The sequence below is a fragment of the Perognathus longimembris genome, unplaced genomic scaffold (assembly GCF_023159225.1).
Source record: "Perognathus longimembris pacificus isolate PPM17 unplaced genomic scaffold, ASM2315922v1 HiC_scaffold_5536, whole genome shotgun sequence".
Classification (NCBI taxonomy): domain Eukaryota; kingdom Metazoa; phylum Chordata; class Mammalia; order Rodentia; family Heteromyidae; genus Perognathus; species Perognathus longimembris.
In genome coordinates this window covers 236,055-261,823 of record NW_025960974.1, presented here as the reverse complement: position 1 = coordinate 261,823, position 25,769 = coordinate 236,055, and the positions used below count along the sequence as shown (strand labels likewise).

General features: G+C 46.7%; 3 gene segments (V, D, J or C); all 3 read right to left on the bottom strand.

Moving 5' to 3' along the window:
* LOC125345357 overlaps nt 1-5,755 on the bottom strand; it is a 44,431-nt gene extending 38,676 nt beyond the window's left edge. Inside the window, 2 exon segments of the C gene segment in view lie at nt 5,265-5,572; nt 5,677-5,755. Of these exon segments, the coding sequence occupies nt 5,265-5,572; nt 5,677-5,722 (354 nt within the window).
* On the bottom strand, nt 1,475-19,483 carry LOC125345358. The segment is given in 4 exon segments: nt 1,475-1,485; nt 17,572-17,579; nt 18,966-19,270; nt 19,375-19,483. Coding segments are annotated over 3 exon segments (354 nt in total).
* Nucleotides 5,962-7,618, bottom strand: LOC125345348. The segment is given in 3 exon segments: nt 5,962-6,010; nt 7,036-7,429; nt 7,534-7,618. Coding segments are annotated over 3 exon segments (489 nt in total).
* Nucleotides 19,484-25,769: the final 6,286 nt, after the last annotated feature.

The following is a 25,769-nucleotide window of genomic DNA, read 5'->3' as shown; positions in this document are numbered from 1 at the left end:
GTTAGACAGGCATACCTGGCAGAGCAGTTTGCTAGGTTTTTGTCCCAGTCCAAACTAGCCCTTTCCCTTGTCAAGGAGTTAGGCTGACATTCTAAGTAAAATTGATTACCAATCAGTTTTTTTTTTTTTTAAGGTTTGCAATTTTCTCCATCACAGCTGCTGGGAGCGGGACTGGGAACAAGGTGGCTGGCAGACACAGTTGGAGGAGTTGATGAGGTCACTAGGAGGTTTCCTTCCTTTCAACTCCACTGATGAAGATTTCTCCTGACAAGCAGTACACTTGACAGTTGCTACTCCTCTGACAAAAATTTGTCTCCCTATCTTGGCTAGCTGGTCACAAGTAGCATACCTGGCAATTACAACTTATTCTCTTAACTCCTTCAACACATGGTTACATGGTTTACATGGTTACTTGTCACAAGTAGTACAGATAATAGTTAAAAAGCAAATAATTTCAGGAACTATCAATAAAAAAAGTCAAGACAGAAAGACAGAAAAGAAAAATCAAGACAGAAAAGACTACTTTCACACCATGATGACAGTTCTTATGGATTAAAATGAGATTATTTTGAACATGTTCAATATACACACACTTGTGCATAAAGTTTTAAGCCACTCTAGATTAAAAAAAATAAAAAAAGAAAATTTGCCATAAGTTTTCTGGAATATCCAGTGGCAAAATGATATGTTTGCCCTTGCATCATAGAACCACATGGTCAATACTAGAAAAAGAGACAACACTGTAATATGGAGGTCAGATCTGGCCAGCACCATCACTGGCTGTTGAGGGGTGTCAGATTGACTTCATCTTAGATTAGTTAAAGAGAGCAGAAGCTGACTCCATCTTCACTAAGATCTCCTCTGCCCTATCCAGGGAAGTTCCCCTTCGCTGTGATAAGATTGTGTGAACTTCTTGACCACCTGAGGTGTGGAAGGTTCAAGGAATGTTCAAGGTTATACCTGTGCCCTCCCATGAGTAGGCATATCCACCTGCATCATGTGAGCCCCACCAAATCCATGAGAATGATATGTTGGTTCAAAAAGATATTGTGAGACAGATTGTAACTCCATTGGCCACCTGCGTGTGGCAGGTTTGACTATGTGATGTTTGCCTTTATAACCAGGCCTGGAAGGCTGTACGTGGTTGCAGTTTCAGCTCCCGAGTCTGGGCTGCCACCCTGGCCTGTCGGTTAGCTTTTTACTTCTCCAATAAATCCATCCTTTTATCATCTTTTTGCTGGAGACTGAGTGGTGGACTCTAGGAGGAACCAGGAATCCCCTCCCTTTGGTGTGTGTGGGGGGGGGGGCGGTGACTCCATTACAAACACCAAGCTGAACACAAGACAAAACACAAAATTTTTGTCAACAACAAAGACTTTAATGGAATCACTGCTTAAACAAACATGGATTACCAAGATAAATTTTGTTAATGGGGAACATTAGCATATGAATTGACCTTTGAATGCTTCCTGGGTGGGTTTCTGTCTCTGTCTTGGGCCTGCAGAGGGAATTGGGGGAGGAAGTGTAAGGGCTGACCTGAAAACTGGAATAACTAAATATAAGTTTTAGTGTTAAAATTATAACGGCTTCTAAACCCTGGTAATGACTCCATGCTAGAGGGCTGCACCCCCACCGTGAGACTAGTTTCTTATAGTTTGACATTTAAAAATGTAGGGAGCACTTGTTCACCTCCATACCTGGGTAGCAACCATGGTAACGGACAGTAAAAAATGATCATAGTCATAGACTATAGAAATAACCATAATAGTAGTAGAAATGCCATGGTAACTGTCAGGTTGGTTTACTTATGATTGAGTACTGGATTGTTTTAGCCCGCTCAAGCTGGATTAGTGGTAATGGGGAAACATGGTCACAATTGTTAAAATAAAGTTGGTACTAGGTCAGCCTGACCGCAATATTCTGCTTCTGTAGACGGCTTGCTTAACCCATTTGTGACTTGCTCTATCCCCTCCCCCCGTGCACTAACCCCCTGCATCAGTGCTATGTGACCACCTGTTGTCAATTCCTGATATCGAGGCCAGTTCCTGATATCAAAGTCAAAATAGATAACTGAAAGGGTAGAGAGCCAATAGTAATAGGACAAAACTTGCTTGCTAAATGCCATTCAATCAAGTATCTGCCAAGTTGGAAATACCCTGCCCCTGTTGTAATCACAATAAAAACCCTGCCTATCTGAGGGTCGGGGCTCTCAATCCAGATCTGCTGGTTGGGAGTCCAGGCTCCAGCTTGCAATAAAGACTCTCATGCATTTGCATATCGGCTCCTTAGTGGTCTTTGGGGACCGGAAATCTAGGCATAACAGAAGAACCTCTCCTAACTTCCTACAATAAATCAGACATTTTGAATCTGTTGACAAAATTCCTTTTTGTTAACTGGATGCACTTTAAGGAAGGGACCTAAACTCTGTTTTCTACCCATTTTTAAACATATCATTTTTTTTTCTCAGAATGAAAATACAGAAAGAAAAGCTTAGAGAGGGAATGTTTGAGCAATGGCTTCAACTAGGGAAGAGACAAGAGGGAGGAATTCCTCTAGGGGGCCTTTTGCAGCCTCTTAGAGGAGTATTGCCTGAAAGGAGAAAAAGGGACAAATTAAGAATCCAGATCCTGAAGTGAGTAGACTGAGGAGAGAGAAAAGTACTCATTCTAGTTGAGGGAGGAGGAACTCAGTCTGGCTGAACAAGGGAGGGAGGGCTTTGTTTCTGAGGATAGTCCATCTTCCAGGGTCCCCATGCACCATAAGGTGGGGAAGCTTAAAGGGGGACTATGGGTTGGAGCAAGCTTTTGCTTGCTGCATTGGAAGCAGCCACTAGGAGGAGCAGATGAGCCTTACATTTAGTAGGATTTTCTGAAGAGCTGTCAAGTATCTCCTCAATTTGTGCCCTAGAGAGTAGAATATGACTATGTAGTGCCCTCCTCTCCTGCCACCTCATGGAGGAAGATATAATGTTGGCAGTTTGGGGTGAGGGACTTTAGTAGTTTGAAATTGAATGTGAGGGGAGAAAGAGAAAGGGAGGAGGGGGAAGGTTTGATAGAGGAGGAGGGTTTGAGGGGACAGTTTTGGCTAAAAGAACTTGGATTGTGGAACAAGAACAGTGTAGGGATGGCGGGGGGTGGAGGTGGAAAAAGCCTTGGAATCTCTGGCCATTTGCCATTCCATTGGAGAAAATTATTCATATCTTGCAATACTGTGGGGTCAAAAGTCCCAGACTCAGGCCATTGCTTGAGCTTGTCCAATTGATACTGAGGCCAAATTTCTACACAAAAGCAGGTAAGTTTCTCTGACTTTAGATCAGTTTTGACTGAAAATGGCTAGATTTCTTAGGAGACAAGTCAAAGGGCTGTCAGCTGGAATGGACTGTTGTGATCCCATGTAGAGGAAAAGAATGACAACTAAGAACCTGTGTTAGGGTTAGGAATACTAGGTTAAGGCCAATGTGACTCTTCATTGAGTGGCCAGGAGTCCTCAACTGATCATCCAGAGGTGGTCTGTGGGACCTAGAAAAACAGCAGGTTCCATGATCAAGGGCCCTTCAAGAGGGAAACTGGAATCCTTACCTCATAGTGCCCAGAGAGAGGTACTCATGGGAAAAGTGGGCATAGGTGATCAAATGGCAAATGATTTATGGTATGGAGGTTTGTTTTTTTTTTTTGTGTGTGTGTGTGTGTGTGAGAGAGAGAGAGAGAGAGAGAGAGAGAGAGAGAGAGAGAGAGAGAGAGAGAGGAAGGGAGAGAGATTTCCAGTGGTCTTACTGTTAGAAAAATAGAGGAGAAAGGAAGGAAATAGACCAGATTCAATCCTTCACAAGTGAGCACTGTTTATTGAGATACAGCAGCAAGGGGCACAGCCTTCCGCAGGCTTGGAGACTGTGCAAAGAGATGAGAAAAGAGTTGGGTTTTTATGAGGTCTAGGCAAGGAAACAAAGGTTAGTGAAAAATCTATTCAGTCTAGGGAGGTGGGGGCCCAGCCCCTATGCACCACGACTCGCGTGCACAGTGACTGTCCTCATCTCATGATGGAGCCCAAGGACCTGGCCACCATCCCCAGAGGTTCCATCCACAGCACTCGCACAGCCGTCACTGATGGAGGAAACCCCAGGACAGACAGGACACAGCAAGGGCAGTCTACACACACAAGGTATGTGTCCTGTTCAGTCACACCCCAGACTCCTAGTGTCCACTTCTAAATCCCCCTGGAGGAGAGCAAGAGGTCCTGCTCAGTGGAGACTAGAATCCCCAACAGCTTTTCCCAGGGCCCCATAGGCTGAGCTCTACGTGTGTGGTTGATCCTTGTGCTTTATATCTTGAGGGTTCCAAATTACATTTGTTTGTTGGACAAAGAAAAAATAAAGGTTGTGATAACAAGGATCACTGAGTAAGAAAATGAAATATTTTCAATAATTCTCTTGGGTAAATTCTGAATCATTGTGTACTTTTTAATAGACATAGGAGGAGGGAGAGAGTTGAGTTAGGTTTCATGGATCAGTGAGCTGTTCTTTCTCTTTCTCTTTCCTCCTCTGTTTCTGTCTTGGTACTATTTTGAAGTCAGGCCCTCCTTCATTAGGTACACAACTGCCACTTTAGCCATTGTACAAAGTTGTCTGATTTCATTTATTCTTTCTGGTATTGTGTTGTGTTTTTGCCTGAGCTCAGTTCCAGAGAGCGATTCTACACTTGTCTCCTATGCAGCTGGATTCACAGGAAACAGCCACCACATCCAGCTTCTTGATTGAGATAGGTTCTCAGGAGGATTTTACCCCATCTGGCCACCACAAATAATCATTTTGCTCTCCTCCGCCACAGTAGCTAGGATTACAGGCATGAGTCACCATGGCAGGCCTTTCCCTCTGGTTCACAGAGTGAATTCCAAAGTCTGTGAATCCTGGAATCTTTGCTCTGAGTCTCATGAATCACCAGGGCCCTCAGATTCTTTTTAGGATCCAATACTGGTTACCATGGCAGTGCCAATTTTGCTTCCAAAGTTATCTCTGTTTCATTTTTAAAAGTCATAGCAAAAGATTAGAGACATCACGGAGGAGTGCAGGTCATAAACTCAGGGAGGAATCCTGTCAAAGCTGCTGAACACTGAACTAGCTCAGACACCAGGAGACCAGCCCTGGGCTCCTGTCTGCAGCTGCTCCCCAGGCTGACCCGGCTGCAAGCTGTGCCGCGCGCCCCCTGCTGGTCCTGAGCGGCCCTGCAGGGAGGTTCGTGTCTGGGCCCACACTGGATTTCCTGCACTGTGTCTCTGGCACAGTAATAGAGGGCCGTGTCCTCCTCTCTCAGGCTGTTCATCTGCAGGTAAACTGTGCTCTTGCTGTTGTCTCTGGAGGTGGTGAAACGGCCCTTCACAGAGTCTGCGTAGTATATGCTACCACCACTACTACTGATGGATGAGAGCCACTCAGGCCTCTTCCCTGGAGCCTGGCGGATCCAGTTCATCCAGTAACCACTGATGCTGAATCCGGAGGCTGCACAGGAGAGCCTCAGGGACCCCCCAGGCTGTACCAAGCCTCCCCCAGACTCCACCAGCTGCACCTCACACTGGACACCTGCAAACACAAGGAATCCTGGTCAGAAAACTTCCCACTTATCCACTGTTCCTCTCATTCCTATCCATTTGCACACTTGGTATCTGTGGTTCCTCACAAATTACCTTTTAAAAGAGCAGCAAGGAAAACCCAGCACAGCGCCAACTCCATGGTGAGTGGTCTGTGTCAATCACTGGGTGGAATCCAGCTCACTGGGCTTCAGGTCAGGGCTGGTCTGGTTTTCATGAGCAGTGGGGCGTCCCATTTGCATGTCCTCAGGTATAAAGCAAACTTGGGGCAGAAGTCTCAGAGACTGAGCTCCCAGAGCAGATGTGACTGTGCTGGCAGAGTTTGGTGACAATGGCCACCTGAGAGAAAACATTCTGTATTGGCCACTTGTGGTACACCCCCTAACTGTAGTTTTGGGAGCTTGAGGCAGGCTTGTTGGAATTTTGAGACCTGTTTAGGGTGCAGAGAGGGTGAACAAGTCCTCTCACTGTGTCTTTGTGGCTTTGCGAGAATTCTGTTCAACATTTCTTAGTATATAGAAACGCTGAAGTACAAGAAGAATGTTAGGTCCTTTGAATACATAAGCGATTCTGCGGCCCCAGGGCTGCAGAAGAGGAGGGCTCGCTAGGACGCCTCTTAAAGCTGCAAGCCCGTGCCCCACGTACAACTCATGGGGGGTAGAATGGAGGGAGAAACCTGGAGAAATGTATTGTTATCTAACTCATGCACCTGTAAACTGCAGATTACATTTATAATAATAAAACTTGTAAAATGCTACAAACTTAAATACAGGTAAGATTAAATAGTATTTTTTGATTAATATAGGTGGAAAAAAGTTCCATTCTGAAGAAATTTTGAAAAATGTTTTCAGAAAACCAAAGTTAGCCCAAATATCAGAGGTAGTCACACTTGTCCTGAGATTATCCTCCCCTCTCTCCATTACCCATGATGCATAGTGAAGGTCCATAACCTGGACTCCGTGGTCTAACATACCTTACCTGTCTGCCCACAGACATTAGTGGAGCCTCACACAAGGTAATTGTATGTGTCCTAATTTATTTGTTTACCAATTAGTTAATTTAGTTATTCAATATAATCCATACATGTGAACAAGGTGCTTTGTAATATTCAAAACTCATATGCAAGGCAAATATTTAGTAGGCTAAGTAACATTATGTTCTAAATTATTAATGATTGTTTTAGTATAAATTGTCGCATTCCTTTCTTCATTTTTTACCATGATGAACACAGAAGTGTCCTGTACAGTGACCAGCCTGTGCTATGGGAACCACAGCCTCCTAAGCAGGAGTTTTCTCCTTCAACTGAGGTCACATGTGTCTCTGCATGGACACAGGATGGATGTCTCCTAATGAGGTGAGTGATTGCTCTTGTTATTCACAAAATTTGCCCTGGAAAAATCTCAAAACTTGGAAGTTATCTTCCTGAAGTCTGTATAGTTTACTCCTGAGACTGACCTTGAATTCAGTGTGATGCACGCACCCTGCTGGTCCTCAGCGGCCCTGCAGGGAGGTTCGTGTCTGGGCCCACACTGGATTTCCTGCACTGTGTCTCTGGCACAGTAATAGAGGGCCGTGTCCTCCTCTCTCAGGCTGTTCATCTGCAGGTAAACTGTATTCTTGCTGTTCTCTGTTGAGGTGGTGAAGCGGCCCTTCACGGAGTCTGCATAGTGTATGTTACTACTATAGATGGATGAAATCCATTCCAGCCCTTTCCCTGGAGCCTGGCGGATCCAGCTCATGCCATAGCTACTGAAGGTGAATCCTGAGGCTGCACAGGAGAGTCTCAGGGACCCCCCAGGCTGCACCAAGCCTCCCCCAGACTCCACCAGCTGCACCTCACACTGGACACCTGCAAACACAAGGAATCCTGGTCAGAAAACTTCCCATTTATCCACTGTTCCTCTCATTCCTGTCCATGTGCACACTTGGCATCTGTTGTTCCTCACAAATTACCTTTTAAAAGAGCAGCAAGGAAAACCCAGCACAGCCCCAGCTCCATGGTGAGTGGTCTGTGTCAATCACTGGGTGGAATCCAGCTCACTGGGCTTCAGGTCAGGGATGGTCTGGTTTTCACGAGCAGTGGGGCTTCCCATTTGCATGTCCTCAGGTATAAAGCAAACTTGGGGCAGAAGTCTCAGAGACTGAGCTCCCAGAGCAGATGTGACTGTGCTGGCAGAGTTTGGTGACAATGGCCACCTGCGAGAAAACATTCTGTCTTGGCCACTTGTACACCCTCTAACTGTAGTTTTGGGAGCTTGAGGCAGGCATGTTGGAATTTTGAGAACTGTTTAGGGTGCAGAGAGGATGAAGAAGTCCTCCCACTGTGTCTTTGTGGCTTTGTGAGAATTCGGTTCAACATTTCTTAGTATATAGAAACGCTGAAGTACAAGAAGAATGTTACATCCTTTGACCACATGAGCAATGGTAAAGCAATTACACATACTTTTCCATGCTTGCAGGCTCTCACATGCTCTAACATTCATCCCGATTTCTAGGTGTGCACACCCCAAGGTGAAGGCCGACAGTTCCCTGATGTAGTTCCAGGATAATGGTGATTCCCAGGCTAGATTTACCTCCCTGGTGTGGGGATGCTAAGCTTACTCCCTTATCAGTGCTCCCCTTTTTACCCTCTCCCCTGGGCAACTGACTAGCAGGCAGCCAAGGTGGAGTGAAGGGACACGGGCTAGCCTAAGGTGCACGCAACCATACGAGATCCCTTTTCCTCCCTCCTTACCCACGAAGGACCCAGGCACACGGAGTCTCGGAGATAGCTTCAAGAGCAAATCTGATTTAATAAGGCAGTGGCTAACAGTTGATATAGTAGGGGTGACAAGAAAAGGGGTGATAGACCAGGAGCTGGTGATAGGCTGGCGAGCTTGTCATAAGACCCCCTCATGGGCTAACGTGACCAGCATAGCACCACCCCATGGGCAAAGCCCGCGAGAATGGGGAACACATGGACTTGCAAGAAAGTTGGGGGGCTGGTCGCAAAGCCAGTTCTTCTGGTTCCGGACCCAGAGAATTGTGGCCTGCTTTCGCATTCCCCCAGGGCTGGAGGAAGGGTCACATCTCGGGAGTGCTCTCCTCTGCCCTTCCCCCTCAAGCCAAAGCTGAACCCCAATATCTGCCCCTTTTACTTTTATTTTTTTATTTTTTCTTTGAACAGCAGGAGGCGCCCTACTCGAGGGCGCGCCATGTCTTAGGTTGACCCCCCCCATGGGGAGTCGTACCCGTCCTGGGCTAACGCCCTTGCACTTCAGGCTAACCTGCCTGCTGGGCTGACCAGCCCGGTGAGAGGACTCGGGGGAGTGGGATTGGCAATTGAAAGAAAGCCCTGATAATTTTTCTCTCATGCCAGCTGACCTCAGAGGTCCTAATGGTCGAGTGACGAGCCTCATGGGGTTCCTAGATGGGTAAAAGGCCAAAGGCCACTTGTTATCTAGACAGCTCTGGCCTATCGCTTACAATATAAGAGACCCATGTGTCTAGCGCAGGGCAATGTAAACATAATGTAAATGGGAGCATAAAGCAGACATGATCATAAGCAATCGTAATACAAGGCAAATGCAAACATGAGCAACTGTAACACATGAGCAATTACAACACAGGCACAAAGCAATGGAGGGTCTCTTATCTGGCTTAGTCCATAGGAAATAGAGGAATCCTGGTCCATTCTGGTGTCACTCAAGGTAGTGCAGATGGCTCTCCCTTTCCTCGATGGTGAGGTAGAGGGAGGTTCAGGCCCTGGCGATTTGGCAGCCAGGGTGCTGGTAACTTAACGGTTGAGATTAGTAAGCACTTTATAGTAAACATTGCAGCAAGGTGCCAGTCCCTGGCTTAGTGTAAACATTTATCATAAAACATTAAGGTGTCCAAATCCCTTAGCTCCTATTTCCCTCCAATGGGGCCCCTAAGATAAGCAGCAAAGGGGGGAGCGAAGGGAGGAACAACAGTGTGTTAAATTTCCCTTTGGTTCTTGTGCAACGCTGTGGGCCACGCTGCCACAGCAAACATTACTCCAAAGGGCTCCAGGCAAGGTCCAGGGAAGAAACAGGGCCGACACTGGGTCCATCGCCGGTACAGGCAGCCTTTCCCATTTCTCCATAGAGAAATCCACCATGGTCTTTGCTTTCCTGAGAGGAAACAAGGGGAGACATCCCTCAAGGGCAGGTGCCCTTGGGTGGTCATTCTGATGAGCAATAGTTTAAGTCTCTAGCTGGTATCCAGATTGGATTCGGTTCCCCAGTAGGGAAAACGCATGCGAAGCCCCTTCCTGCACTGTTAAGTGGGTCTGGGCCTCGCCATGCCCCTGTGAGGGGGTCCTTCCATCGGACTTCCACCTTTAAGTAGGGTGTTTGGCATGACCAGTGTCTCTGGAAAGCCGACAGAGGTTGGTCCTTAGAGAAATTTAAAATATTTAATGTAAACATCGCTGTCCTTAGCTGGTCATGGGGGCTTCCCCCCTTTTTGTTTTAATAGTTGATCCTTCAGAGTCTTATTATGCCTCTCAATTATGGCCTGACCCTTTGGGTTGTATGGTATTCCAGTGGTATGTTTAATATTCCACATTTGGAAAAAGGCCTGTAAAGGCTTACTGGTGAAGCAAGGTCCATTATCTGTCTTCACCTGTAAAGGAAGCCCTAGGAGAGCAAAACATTGTAAGAAGTGGCTTTCAGCATGCCGTGTTCTTTCTCCTGAATGGGCCGTGGCCCAGCAGGCATGAGAATGTGTATCAATAGACATAAATATGTATTTTAGCCTTCCAAAAGGAGCGTAGTGGGTTACATCAGTCTGCCAGATAACATTGGGCTTTAGGCTTCTGGGGTTAACCCCAGGAGATTGCAGGGGAGGGACTTGCAGGAAGGGCATACATGATTTGCAAGTCCTTATAATCTTTTTTAAGTTTTTTTATAGGAATTAAAGGAAATCTCTGCTGTAACCCTCTCCAATTTAAGTGAGTACGCTCATGGAGTCCTTGGGCCATTTGAAGGTTTTGAGGTTGTACAATGGCCATAGCTATAATGGGCCCATTAGTGGCCAGCTGGTCTGCCATATGATTACCTTGTGCCAGGTCCCCAGGCAATCCTTGGTGTCCACGAAGGTCCTGTAAAATTATAGGCTCAGCCTGCTCTTTTAACAGAGACCTGACTTGGATCATCAGAGTGGTGATTGGGTTTTCATTTAATTTAATGTATGAGAATACCAGGTTGGGTAGCAAATTAACCACAAAGAGACTATCAGAAAACAAGTTCATTGGCTGTTTGACATGGGTCAGTGCCAGGGCGACTGCATACAGTTCCTTAAACTGTGCAGATCCAGTAACTGCTTCAAAGTAATGGGTGTTTTCTTTCCCACCGGCAGGGGGCGAGGCGGAGCGTACCATTACGGCAGCCTTGACAAGAGGCCTGGTGGAGAAAAGTACAGGAGGTGTCCATTGTAGCCTGGAAAATGAGGTCACCCACCTTGAGGTGCCATAGTGGCAATCTACCTTTCCCATAAAGCCCTCCAGGGCACTGGACACACATGCATTATTCCTTCTGACCCATTCAAAATCCAACAGCCGGTAGGGAATGGTTAGCACATCGGGATCCCTCCCGTAATGTCTCAGGGAAGTATCCCTGCCCTTAATTACCAAGTCAGCTAGCTGGTCTAGCTGGGAATAAACTCTGGGAGCTCCCCCCACTGAGGCGTGCACCCACTGAAGGGGCTCGCCTGATTGGGTAATAGCAGCTGAGGAGAGTTCGGATCCAGGGAGGATCCAAAGGCAAAGAGGACATTCAGGCTTGTAGCATGCCAGCTGTGCCATATTTAGGGCCATTTGGATTTTCTGGAAGGCTGTGTGAAGTGATGGAGTTATTGTAATAACATCAGTGGGCACTTTGCCCTTCAAAGAGTCATGGAGCGGAATCAGCTCCTCTGTAGGAAGGTGAAGCCAGGGTCTTAACCAGTTTATCTCCCCCAACAGTCTTTGCATCTCCACCAGAGTATAAGATGACTGGAAGGATAACTGGGGCTTAAGGGGCACACAGAGTCTAGTTTAAGTTCTGCCCCCAAGATCTTAAAGGGGTGTACTTTCTGAACCTTGTTGCTGGCTATATGCAGTCCTCCTATTTGTAGGAGTGTTTATAGCTTGCTATAGGCAACGTCTAGCACTTGGACATCTGCTGCTCCAATAATGATGTCATCCATATAGACATATAAAATAATATCTGACTGGCTCCTAAGAGGTTGAAGAACTTGTGACACATAATGTTGGCAGAAGGCAGGGCTATTAACCATGCCCTGAAGTAAGACTACCCACTCATACCTCTGGTCTGGCCCCTGGTAGTTAACCGAGGGCACAGAGAAAGCAAACTTTTCACAGTCCTGGGGGTCAAGGGGAATGGAACAAAAACAGTCCTTGATGTCAATTTTAATGAAATTAAGATCCCGAGGAATAGAGGGGATCCATGGCAGCCCCCGTAAAGGAGTGCCAGTGGGGATTATCCACTCATTAATCTTTCTTAGGTCCTGTACCATTCTCCATTTACCTGAGGCCTTTTGTACAACAAATACAGGGCTGTTCCAAGGGCTCATTGAAGGTCTAATATGCCCGAGGGACGGTTGTTCTGATATTATTTCCTTTGATCTTTCTAGCTTTTTTGAGGGAAGTGGCCACTGTTCCACCCACACCGGGGGACCTGGAAGCCATCGAATGGCAGGGACGGTAGGAACGGTGGCCCTTAGAATTGGGGGTGAGGCCCTGTAGAAGAAACAGGAGCCTTCTGCCCTGAGGCCTTGGAGGGAGGTGCTCTCTGGCAGCCACTAGGGCCACCTGACAGGCCCTGGCCTGTGATGATCGAGGCCTCAACTTTCCCCAAGATATCCCGTCCTAGCAGGTTATCTGGTAAGCCTGTCATTATCAGGGGATGCACTATACCCTTACCACCGTTCATGTCATCCCAGGGAAGCTAGTCCCTGGTTGTCTCACTCTCAGCTGTGCCTCCCACCCCCGATGTCTGGGGTCCGGGGATTAAGTCCCACCACGGAGGTACCCCTCCTTCTTTAATATAGTCCAATCTGCTCCTGTATCGATTAAGACTCGGAACCTCTTTCCAGTTATAATAATTTCTGTCTTTGGCCTCATTTCAGGGACCATTGGGACTGCCCAGAGGGCCTCAGGCTGTATATTGTCTTGGTCGGTGTAGAATCAGTTAGTCAGGCCGTAAAGCAGATGCTCCACCCAGGGTGTGTTCGGCCCGCCTCTCTCAAGGACCACCCTCCTGAACTCACGGAAATCTTTAGTTTCCTGCAACTCCCACGAAGTGGTAAAGGCTACGAGTTTAAAACCGGCAGGGCCGTTTGCGCTCGGTGGTGGAGCATCACTGCTGCCGCCGCCGCCACGGCCGTGAAGCGGCTGCTCAGCGGGGCTCCCGGAATCTGCATACTGCGGAGCCAAGCGTCTGGTGGGGGAGGGGTGGTGAGACAGCATCGATGCGCGCCTTTTGGCTGCCGCAGAAGCGGCGTCTGGATTGGGGTCCCGGGGATCAAGCTCGCACTCATCCCTGGGCCTCTCGGAGCGGGGCGTCGGATTCTCCCCTGGGTCCGAGGAGAAGCAAGCCTTGAGGGTCTTAATAGCTTGCAGGGCCACAAGTGGGAGTTCTTCTCCCCATTCCGTCTCCTCTAGCTCGTGTTCTAGCCGGTCCCAAGTTTCCCACGAAAGTGGTTTGGCTCCAATTAGCCACGGGACCCTGAGATTTAGCTCCTGCCAAATAAGCATGGCACAGGGTTCTGAGATATTCGTCACCGCGTTTCGGAGGGTTAACATCAGGATTTCAAGGGGCGAATTACTTCGCCTACTTTGACCTTGTCCCATCATCTTTGATGACCCGGATGGGAGGACCACGCATCCCGGAGACTGTGCTCCAATTCCCTTAGGGCGTGCCGGTAGCTGCCGGACTCCCTTCTGCGGGTTCAAGCCCCAAGTTCGGGCCGCCAATTGCTGGGCTAGACTTACCTCCCCCGGTGCGGGGATGCTAAGCTTACTCCCTTATCAGTGCTCCCCTTTTCACCCTCTCCTCTGGGCACCTGACCAGCAGGCTGCCAAGGTGGAGTGAAGGGACATGGGCTAGCCTAAGGTGCACGCGACCGTACGAGATTCCTTTTCCTCCCTCCTTACCCACGAAGGAAGCCAGGCACACGGAGTCTCGGAGACAGCTTCAAGAGCAAATCTGATTTAATAAGGGAGTGGCTAACAGTTGATATAGTAGGGGTGACGAGAAAAGGGGTGATAGACCAGGAGCTGGCGATAGGCTGGCGAGCTTGTCATAAGACCCCCTCATGAGCTAACGTCACCTGCATAGCACCACCCCATGGGCAAAGCCTGCGAGAATGGGGAGCACATGGGCTGGTGAGAAAGTTGGGGGGCTGGTCACAAAGCCAGTTCTTCTGGTTCCAGACCCAGAGAATTGTGGCCTGCTTCTGCATTCCCCCAGGGCTGGGGAAGGGCGGCGTCTCAGGAGTGCTCTCCTCTGCCCTTCCCCCTCAAGACCAAAGCTGAACCCCAACAGGTGATCATCTGGTGAGGTTGTAGAGCCTCCTGCTTGGGGTGAGATCAGGTGTGGCTTGGCTGCCCTTTCCTTCATTCTGACAATAGACCAAGCAGGCCAGTGTTCAGCAGATGCACGACAGTGAGTCTCTGGTGTGTCATTTATTACAGTCTAGCTGTCTTGATTGCTTTTCTCCATTCATGTGTGCTGGGTATCTCTAGCGATATCACATGTATGGTGTATTTGTGACAGCCTCACTGAGCCACCACAGGTAACATGAAGTGCCTGTAGGTGAGTGGTGATTTGGTAAGTGTTGACAGGTAGGAATGCTCTCCCACTCCCAGCACAGCCAAGCAGTGAACCCATTGCTTCCTGACCTGCTTCCTGTCGGGCTCTGTAACCCTTCCTCGACTTTTACCTCCTTCTGTCCTCCCTCCAGACAGCCCGTGAGCTTCCTGTGGTATTTAATTGGTTTTCATTTCTCAGAATGTGTACAAATGCAACATTCATTGCGATTATTTATTTATTTATTTTTTTTGGCCAGTCCTGGGGCTTGGACTCAGGGCCTGAGCACTGTCCCTGGCTTCTTTTTTGTTCAAGGCGAGCACTCTACCTCTTGAGCCACAGCGCCACTTCTGGCCGTTTTCTGTACCTGTGGTGCTGGGGAATCGAACCCAGGGCCTCGTGTACATGAGGCAAGCACTCTTGCCACTAGGCCATATCCCCAGCCCCTCTTGGTGATTATTTAATCGTCGCTCTGAAAGCACCCATCCCAGAAGACAACCGGGACAAAGTCACGAAAAGAAAAGTAGTTTATTGGCAACAGAAGCCACCTTCCTGGGTCCACTCAATTGGGGGTGTCATATTTAATTTTTAACCCCTTTTCTGATTCTATGACAAAACACCTCACCAGGTGACTTTCCGTTTATGGAAAATTGTTTCCATTGTCTGAGAAATCCATACACAGGCAGTAGCACAGAACTTCTTCCTGCTTTGGCTAGCCTTGAACCTATACTGCAGTCTTTCTCCAAACGCCTCTCCCCTTCCTCCTTTGTACTTGATACCAGTGTTCTGTCTTCTGCTGCCTCTCACAATCCAGTATTCCACATATGAGTCTATTAGGCACCATGTTTCTTCTCTCAACTGGGTTAGTTTCTTAACATGTGAGGACAAGTCCATCCACGTTGCTATAAATGACATTTTTATGTTGGAACGGCTTTCCATGTGACTGCAAATGGCAGACTGCATCCCCTCTTGTGGCTGAACTGTGTTCCAGTGTGAGTACAAATAGCTGTACTGTGTCTATTTTCATGGCTGACCAGCCTCCCACTGTGAGTGTGCTCCTTGATTTTCTCATCCATTTCCTGGGGTAGGAACTCATCACTGAGGCCATCGTCTTCTCTTCTGTAGTTGCTGTCACAGGAGACGGGGAGTGCAGGTGTCTCTGGGATGCAGGCATGTCACTTACCTGGAGTGTGTGCTCGTTGTGGAGATGGATGGGTGAAAATGGTTCTAGTTCTGATATTATGCTCCAGTCATGTAGTTTTCTTAAGTATTTTTAAAAATTATAATTACAAAGTTCATGTGTAGAGTGTATAGAGTTACACAAGTCAGGTGGTGAGTACATTTCTTGTTGGACAATGTCACCCCTTGCATAGTTCTCTCCCGGTTTTCCTCTCTGTTATCACGCACAAGGTATATAGTTCATTTTCAACATCGAGTCAAGTGAGTACCACTGCTGTCTTTGTTCACCCTTTGACCCTCCATTTCTGTGTCCCTCAATAAATCACCCCAAAGCAGGCTGACAAACAAATGAGAAAAGGTATCATAAACAACAATGAAGTCATAACCTCTTATTCCCATTTTCTGGATTTCATTTTGATAAACACTATTTTATACAATCAGAGGCACATATTCATTGTGCCTCTCTGTTCTTTCCCTATGAATACCCTCCTCTGGTCTCACTGCATGGGAGTGCAGTGTTTGCAGATCATTTATTGTAATGGCTACAGAACACATCTGCTTGTCAGCACAGGGCCCGTCCTCCATGACTGATCCCACAGCAGCCTCAGGACAAGCCTCCGACATTCAGAAGGCTGACATGATTTCTTTTCCCCACCTGCATGGTGGTGTCCAAGTCTCAGAACTGCAGAAAACATCATCTCTCCACCAACTAAATCGTATTCAAATCTCAGAACCCCAGAAGACACCATCTCTCCACCAACACGGAGGAGTCCATGTGAGGTGGAGCTCTGTGAGTTAGCTTCGTATAGACAATGGTCTCACAGAACTGTGCACATTAAAACACGGTGCTGCACAAAAGTGGGAGGACAAAGGGTGAACAAATGCAGCAGTGTTACTCACTAGACGCTATGTTTACAAAGACATGTACAACTTATAGGGAAGAATGAGGTGGAGAGAACTTTAGAGAGTTAGGAAAGGGTTGACATTGTCCTAAAAGAATTGTATTCTTATCTAGCTTATGCAACTGCAATCTGTCTATACATTGCGTTTATAATAATAAAAGTTGTAACATGCTACAAATTTAAACATATATATATATAATTAAACATTAAGGTTTAATCAATATAGGTCGGAAAATGTTTCATTCTGAAGAAATTTTGAAAAATGTTTTCAGGAAACCAAAGTTACTCAAAATATCAGAAGTAGTCACACTTGTCCTGAGATTATCCTCCCCTGTCTCCATTACACATGGTGCACAGTGTGGGGCCCTTACCTGGACTCTGTGGTCCTAAGACAACCTACTGGCATCCCTGCAGGTGTCAGTGAAGTCTCACACAGGTTTATTGTATGTTTCCCAAGTTATTTGTCTACCAATATATTTATTTATTCATTATTGTGCCTTCCCATGAATAAGGTACTTTATAATATTCAATAGACATATGCACCATTGAATGTTTAGTAGAGTAAGTAGATTTATGTTCTCAACCATTGATGATTTCCTTTTGGTAAAAATCCTCCCATTCCCTTACCATGATTAACACAGAAGTGTCATCTACACCACCACCCTGTGCTATGGGAACCACAGCCTCCTAAGTAGGAGTTTTACTCCTTCAAGGTCACATCTGTCTCTGTGTGGACACAGGATGGATGTCTCCTAGTGACATGAATGATTTGTCTCGTTATCCACAAGAAATGAGGACACCTCAAAACCTGGAAGTTGGCTTCCTAAGTTCTATATAGTTTACATGTTAGTTCTTGTTCAGTAAATGAAACTTGCTCTTTTCTGATCATGATGTAATGAGAGAAATGCACAGGACTTGTTTGGGAGCAGGTGAGGGGAAGTCAGTGACATAGAGGAGGACGGTCATGTCACTTTGAAGGTCACCTGGGCCCAGCCCCTATGCACCACGACTCGCGTGCACAGTGACTGTCCTCATCTCATGATGGAGCCCAAGGACCTGGCCACCATCCCCAGAGGTTCCATCCACAGCACTCGCACAGCCGTCACTGATGGAGGAAACCCCAGGACAGACGGGGCACAGCAAGGGCAGTCTACACACACAGGGTATGTGTCCTGTTCAGTCACACCCCAGACTCCTAGTGTCCACTTCTAAATCCCCCTGGAGGAGAGCAAGAGGTCCTGCTCAATAGAGACTGAGAATCCCCAACAGCTTTTCCCAGGGCTCCATGGACTGAGCTCTACGTGTGTGGTTGATCCTTGTGCTTTATATCTTGAGGGTTCCGAATTACGTTTGTTGGACAAAGAAAAAAATAAGGTTGTGATAACAAGGATCACTGAGTAAGAAAATGAAATACTTTCAGTAATTCTCTTGGGTAAATTCTGAATCCTTGTGTACTTTTTAAAAAAAGACTTTTTTTTTTTGGCCAGTCCTGGGGCTTGGACTCAGGGCCTGAGCACTGTCCCTGGCTTCTTTTTGCTCAAGGCTAGCACTCTGCCACTTGAGCCACAGCGCCCCTTCTGGCCATTTTCTGTATATGTGATGCTGGGGAATCGAACCCAGGGCCTCATGTATATGAGGCAGGCACTCTTGCCACTAGGCCATATCCCCAGCCCCCCTTGTGTACTTTTTAATAGACATAGGAGGAGGGAAAGATTTGAGTTAGGTTTCATGGGTCAGTGAGCTGTTCTTTCTCTTTCTCTTTCCTCCTCTGTTTTTGCCTTGGTAATGTTTTGAAGTCAGGCCCTCCTTCATTAGGTACACAACTGCCACTTTAGCCATTGTACAAACTTGTCTGATTTCATTTATTCTTTCTGGTATTGTGTTGTGTTTTTGCCTGAGCTCAGTTCTAGAGAGCGATGTACACTTGTCTCCTATGGAGCTGGATTCACAGGAAACAGTCACCACATCCAGCTTCTTGAATGAGATAGGTTCTCAGGAGGGTTTTACCCCATCTGGCCTCCACAAACAATCATTTTGCTCTCCTCTGCCACAGTAGCTAGGATTACAGGCATGAGTCACCATGGCAGGCCTTTCCCTCTGGTTCACAGAGTGAATTCCAAAGTCTGTGAATCCTGGAATCTTTGCTCTGAGTCTCGTGAATCACCAGGGTCCTCAGATTCTTTTTAGGATCCAATACTGGTTACCACCGCAGTGCCACTTTTGCTTCCAAAGTGATCTCTGTTTCATTTTTAATAGTCATAGCAAAAGATTAGAGACATCACGGAGGAGTGCAGGTCATAAATTCAGGGAGCAATCCTGTCAAAGCTGCTGGGCACAGAGGCAGCTCAGACACCAGGAGACCAGCCCTGGGCTCCTGTCTGCAGCTGCTCCCCAGGCTGACCCGGCTGCAAGCTGTGCCGCGCGCCCCCTGCTGGTCCTGAGCGGCCCTGCAGGGAGGTTCGTGTCTGGGCCCACACTGGATTTCCTGCACTGTGTCTCTGGCACAGTAATAGAGGGCCGTGTCCTCCTCTCTCAGGCTGTTCATCTGCAGGTAAACTGTGTTCTTGCTGTTATCTGTTGAGGTGGTGAAGCGGCCCTTCACGGAGTCTGCATAGTTTATGCTACTACCATAGATGGATGAAATCCATTCCAGCCTCTTCCCTGTAGGCTGGCGGATCCAGTGCATCCGGTAACCACTGATGCTGAATCCGGAGGCTGCACAGGAGAGTCTCAGGGACCCCCCAGGCTGCACCAAGCCTCCCCCAGACTCCACCAGCTGCACCTCACACTGGACACCTGTAAACAAAAGAAATCCTGGTCAGAAAACATCACACATATCCACTGTTCCTCTCACTCCTATCCATTTGCACACTTGGTATCTGTGGTTCCTCACAAATTACCTTTTAAAAGAGCAGCAAGGAAAACCCAGCACAGCCCCAGCTCCATGGTGAGTGGTCTGTGTCAATCACTGGGTGGAATCCAGCTCACTGGGCTTCAGGTCAGGGATGGTCTGGTTTTCATGAGCAGTGGGGCGTCCCATTTGCATGTCCTCAGGTATAAAGCAAACTTGGGGCAGAAGTCTCAGAGACTGAGCTCCCACAGCAGATGTGACTGTGCTGGCAGAGTTTGGCGACAATGGCCACCTGAGAGAAAACATTCTGTACTGGCCACTTGTGGTACACCCTCTAACTGTAGTTTTGGGAGCTTGAGGCAGGCGTGTTGGAATTTTGAGACCTGTTTAGGGTGCAGAGAGGGTGAACAAGTCCTCCCACTGTGTCTTTGTGGCTTTGTGAGAATTCTGTTCAACATTTCTGAGTATACAGAAACCCTGAAGTACAAGAAGAATGTTAGGTCGTTTGAGCACATAAGCGATCGTAAACAATTACGCATACTTTTCTATGCTTGCAGACTCTCACGTGCTCTAACATTCATCCCGAATTCTAGGCGTGCACACCCCAAGGTGAAGGCCAACAGTTCCCTGATGTAGTTCCAGGGTAATGACGATCATCTGGTGAGGTTGTAGAGCCTCCTGCTTGGGGTGAGATCAGGTGTGGCTTGGCTGCCCTTTCCTTCATTCTGACAATAGACCAAGCAGGCCAGTGTTCAGCAGATGCACGACAGTGAGTCTCTGGTGTATCATTTATCACAGTCTAGCTGTCTTGATCGCTCTTCTCCATTCATGTGTGTTGGGTATCTCTAGCAATATCACATATATGGTGTATTTGTGACAGCCTCCCTGAGCCACCACAGGTAACATGAAGTCCTGTAGGTGAGTGGTGATTTGGTAAGTGTAGACAGGTAGGAATGCTCTCCCACCCCCAGCACAGCCAAGCAGTGAACCCAGTGCTCCCTGGCCTGCTTCCTGTCATGCTCTGTAACCCTTCCTCGACTTTTACCTCCTTCTGTCCTCCCTCCAGACAGCCTGTGAGCTTTATGTGGCATTCAATTGATTTTCATTTCTCAGAATGTGTACAAATGCAACATTCAGTGTGAGTGTTTAATGTTTGGTATGAAAGCACCCATCCCAGAATACAACCGGGACAGCTGGAGGGATCACTGTCATGACCACATCCAGCTCGGTTACACTGGGTCTGTGGGGCTGACTGCAGTTGGTCCTGACAATGTCCCCTACTGAGGAGGTGGAGCCACCCATCTGGCCTGTTTGTCCTTTTTGAACTATGGAAATGCACTTATTTTATTTGTTGCAAACTTATTAAGGTTTAAAATACAAAGCACATCCATAAAAATTTCATTAGCACCACAGTACCGGGAAATCTGCTTAACCAGCTTCAAAGTCAGGAAGTAGTGCATGCTTTCATCTGGAACAAGGCCTTGGCTTCCACACCACATGTGTGGATTCCTGAAGGCTGTGTGCTCCCTGGTGCAAATATGCTAATGTGAAATCTTGAGGTTGTCATTTTATATTTACTTTTCATCGAGTTTTATTTTTATTAACTGGTTTTGAAATCACAGCCTTGTGTTTGTTCAGCAAGCTCTCTCCTATGTCTTCAGCTCCTTTATTAGGTTGATTCTCACTTAGGGTCACATGATTTTTGTGTAAGGCTGGCCTCTGGCTAGTATCTTTCTATTGATGCCCTAATATATGGGATTACAGGTGTATTCCCCATGCGTGACTTTTGTTAACATAAAGTCTCATCAGCTTTTTGCCCAGGCTAGCCTCAAGCTATAGTTTTCTTAGTATCTTCTTCTGCATAGCTGGAATTATAGGTGTGAGTAAACATGTTCAGCTCAGTGGTATCTTAGTCCATTCTTTTTTTTTTTTTTTTGGCCAGTCCTGGGCCTTGGACTCAGGGCCTGAGCACTGTCCCTGGCTTCTTCCCGCTCAAGGCTAGCACTCTGCCACTTGAGCCACAGCGCCGCTTCTGGCCGTTTTCTGTATATGTGGTGCTGGGGAATCAAACCTAGGGCCTCGTGTATCCGAGGCAGGCACTCTTGCCACTAGGCTATATCCCCAGCCCAGTCCATTCTTAATGGTATAAAAATATCCCAGACTGGGGGAGTTATAAAGGGTGGAGATTTGTTTCTTCTAGTCTGGGGGCCAAAGTGCTCAAGGTCAAGCACTTTGCTGTCTGGTTTGGACTGGTTTTCTGCTTACTTAGATGTATACATCCTGTGTCCTCATGTAGCAGAAGAGACACATGAGTTCTTCCCTTGCAGGATGGGGAAGGAAAGATCCACTCACTGCCTCAAGCCAGATAGGTGGACAGTAAACCACCCATGAGGTCAGACCACTTTCCTGCAAGAGTTCAGTTCCAGGTCATGAATGTTGGGGAGCCAAGGCATTCAAACCATAGCATACCACCTTTGCCCTGAACAACTTTCAGGCTTTTAACTCCCAAATGTATTTATCCTATACCAATGGCACCAAAGTGCTAATGCCCTCCATTGATGATTTTACATTCAGATAGATTATAGTGATTTCCTTATATCTCCTGAGTCCCATAGTGTTGAGTCCCAATTGAAGTATGTACTAAATTCAATGGTGAGACTGGAACAGGATAAACATTGACATTCCAAAAAGGATGATAGGAAAGAATAAATAAACATATTTTCCAACAAAATCCAAACATCAACTGGGAGGACATGAATCCTGAAAGTACAGGGGATTTAGTTGACTTGACATCGGCTGTGCATTTGAACACCTGAGGTCTCACCGCCCCCTCCCTTCCCCCACCACTGTACTGGGTCTAGCAGAGCAAAGAGCCCCGTTCCTGGGAGTTGTGTGTCTGCAGCTCTCCCAGGCTGGATTTTCATGGGGGCTCAGTCCACCTGTAGTACTGAGGACAGGGTGCCCTCTGGGGTGGCCCTAACCCATAGTTCTGATGGCACGGAGTGGTCTTTCTTCACTATCTCAGTTTTTCTAGATGTCTCCCCTTGAAATCTAGATGGGGGCTTCCATGCATCTCTTGGATTCTGTGGTCCTGAAGAGAGAGAACCCGATTCACTGCACCGAGGCCTGTGCTCCTTGCAGGGTCACCACTGAGGCCCACACAGGCCTGGACACACGAATCACACCTAGGAAGACTGAGGTGGGGCCCCAGCAGCACGCATGGGGCAGAACCTGAGGTGGTCCTGTTGAGGGAACCCTGTGCTGGGCAGGTGCCCTGCACCATTCATGCCACTGCCTGTCCTCTGTCCCTGTGCCCTGGGTCTGTGATGGAATCACAGCCTCCAATACTCCTAACAGCCCTATTCTAGGTGAGCAGGACTTGGCTCTCCTTTCCATCACAATCTCTTCATCAGAGATCCCCAGACCCACCCTCCAGTGTTCATGCTGAAGCTCACATTTCTGTTCCTTCACCTGTTGTTTATTTTCATCTTGTAGCTAGTCCTGGACCTGGAACTCTGTCCCTGGGCCCTGTCCCTAAGCTCCTTTTGCTCAAGGGTAGCACTCTACCATGGGAGCTACAGCACCACTTCTGGCTTTTTCTGTGATGAATTGGAGATAAGAGTCTCAGGGACTTTCCTGCCCAGGTTGATTTTGAACTGTGATCCTCAGATCTTAACCTCCTGATAGTCAGGATTACCGCTGTGAGCCAGCAGTGTCCTGCCATTTTTCCTATTTTAAGTAACTTTATTGTGTAGAGTAATGGATTTCCTCACAACATTTCCAAATGAGTGTATGAATTCACTTTGGTCATCACCTTTGCGTGCCCTTTACCTATCTTGCTGGCTGCCCCATATTATTGCCATTTCAATTTTAGATTCATGTTTTTGTTCTTGTTATGCTCTTCATTCCTCATATGAGACAAAAATGCAGTATTACTCCTTTGGAGTCTGACTTATTTTCATCAACGTACTGTTCTCTAGTTTTTCAATTTCCTGCCAGTGATGAAATTTCATTCTTTTTTATAGGTTCATAGTTCCACTATGTGCACACAGCATAATTTTGGTCTTGATTCACCCACTGATGGGCACCTGTCTGATTCCCATAACTTTCCTGTTGTGGACAGTGCCAAGACAAACACAAATGTGCAGTAACCCTATCACAGACTGACCCAGACACCTTGGGGTGTGTGCAGGTGTGAGGAGAAGGAGCATTGGCTGTTCTACCTTTAGTTGGTTGAGGGTTTTCTATTTGGAATCCCATTGTGCACTAGCTTATAGACTGAGTGGCACCATGGAAGGCTTTCTTTCCTGCCTCTTTGCCAGTACTTGTTTGTTTTCTTGATGATTCCCTGGGGTAAAGTAGAAATTCACTGCAATCATGATGTGCAACTCATTTATGGATGAGGATATTGAATATCCTTTATCTGTTATTGGTTGTATGCGATGATTATTTTGAGATCTGACCAGTTCCTCTGCATATTTATTAATTGAATCATTTGTACCAATGTATGGTTATTTGAGGGCTTCATATACCCTGGAAATTAATCGTCTGTCAGATGCATGTATGGCAAAATTTCTTCCCCTTCTGCATATGGTCTTTTTTACTATAGGAATTGAGTCCTATTCTCTCCTCAGTGGGAAATGTGAATTAACATTTTGTCCTACTTCTAGCATTACTCCTTTTGCTCAAGGTCTTTGCTGCTTCCGTGTGACACTTAGTATCCATTTATTTTCTATTTCTGGAATGAAGGTCATTGGACTTTTGAGGGGAATTGATCAAGTCTTTAGACCACTTTTGTTACTACGGCCATTTTCACAATGTCTGTTCTGTGAATTCCTCTAGTGGAAGGTCCTTCCATTCCCTTGAATGATATGAGTGTCTCCTTCAAGTCCTTTCATCAGTGTTTTAGAGTTGTCATTGCAGAAGCCTTTTACCTCCCTGGTTATACTTATCACCAGGAATTTTATTTGTTTTCTGAGGCTATTGTGACTGGCTATTTTCTTGATTTCTTTCTCAGTATGTTACTGGTACATGAGAAGAAGCTGATTTTAATGCTGATTTACTTTGTTGTACTTTGCAGCATGTACTTATCATATCCAACGGTTTTGTTGGGATCTTGGTGGTCTTTCAATACAGCACCCCCTTCAGCAATGAAGGTATTTTAACATCACCTATCCCATCTGCACTTCTTTCATTTACTTCTCTTACCCTATTGCTTTGGCTAAGAATTCAATCACTTGATGAAGGGAGCAAAGACTGGATTCTCTTTTTTCCTTTCTGAAACCAGACTTTCCTGCCTTTCTCTTCCCATGCGTGGGGCCCTCTCTGGATTCCCTGTGTGCCTAGTGCCCCCTGCTGGTGCTCAATGCCTCTACACGAAGTTCTATGTGATCTCAAGCAGAAGCTCCTCATGGCACTCAGCTGCAGGGAAACCTGGTCTGGACAACTCTCTGGAAATGGTGTCTCAGGTTTGTGAGACCTGCAGTGGGAAGTACCATCTGGATAATATGTGTTCCTCAACCAACCCAGCCCCTTTTCTGGGGGCTGGCAAAGATATTACCAACCTAAGTTCTACACATGTGAGCAACCTGACACTTTCATTTGGCACACTGTTATATTTTCCATAACACGATGATCTCCAGTTCCACTGTTTTCCTGCAAATGACACCATTGCATTCTCCTTTATGGCTTAGTACTCCACCAGGTATGCATCATTCTTTGTCATCCTTTGCTTGGCACATAGGCAGATTGCAGAATACTGTCACTGGGTCCAGTACCTTGAAAAGTATGAGTATAAAGGTATTGAGGTAGTCAGAGGGGTTGGTCTTTGTCTTTATACCCAGAGGGGTGTAGTGGAATCTTGTGGTAGTTCCATTTTTAATATATCAAGAAGCACTGTACTATTTTCCATAGTTCATAGACTAATATGTATAGTCACCTCTACTGTACATGAGGCATTGTGGCCTCTCCTCTGTCTTCCCACCAATATGCATTGCATTTCTTTTTGTTCTCCTTTGTGCAACATAGCCATTGAGGTGGGGGCAAAATGGGATGCCCATGTAGTTTCAAATTACAATATTTGATGGATACAGATCTTGAGGGTTAGTCTTATACATTCCTTTATTCATGTGTGTTTCTTTATTATAAGTGCCTATTAAGTTTACTGGATAACATTGTTTATATTAATTTTTATTTTGTTTAATATTTATCTCTTTAAACATCCTGGATAGTAATCCCTTGTTGTTTGGTAACATACCAAAATTTTTCCATTTATCACATCTGTTTCTTCCCATGCAGATTTTACTTTCATATAATCCTATTTGAAAATTCATGCTATTATTTCTGGGGCTACCTGTGTCTTATAATTCTCCTTCCCTGTGCACAGCCCTTGCATGATTCTCTGCCTCTCCTCCCACCAGGTCCACTGCCCAGTGACAAATCTGG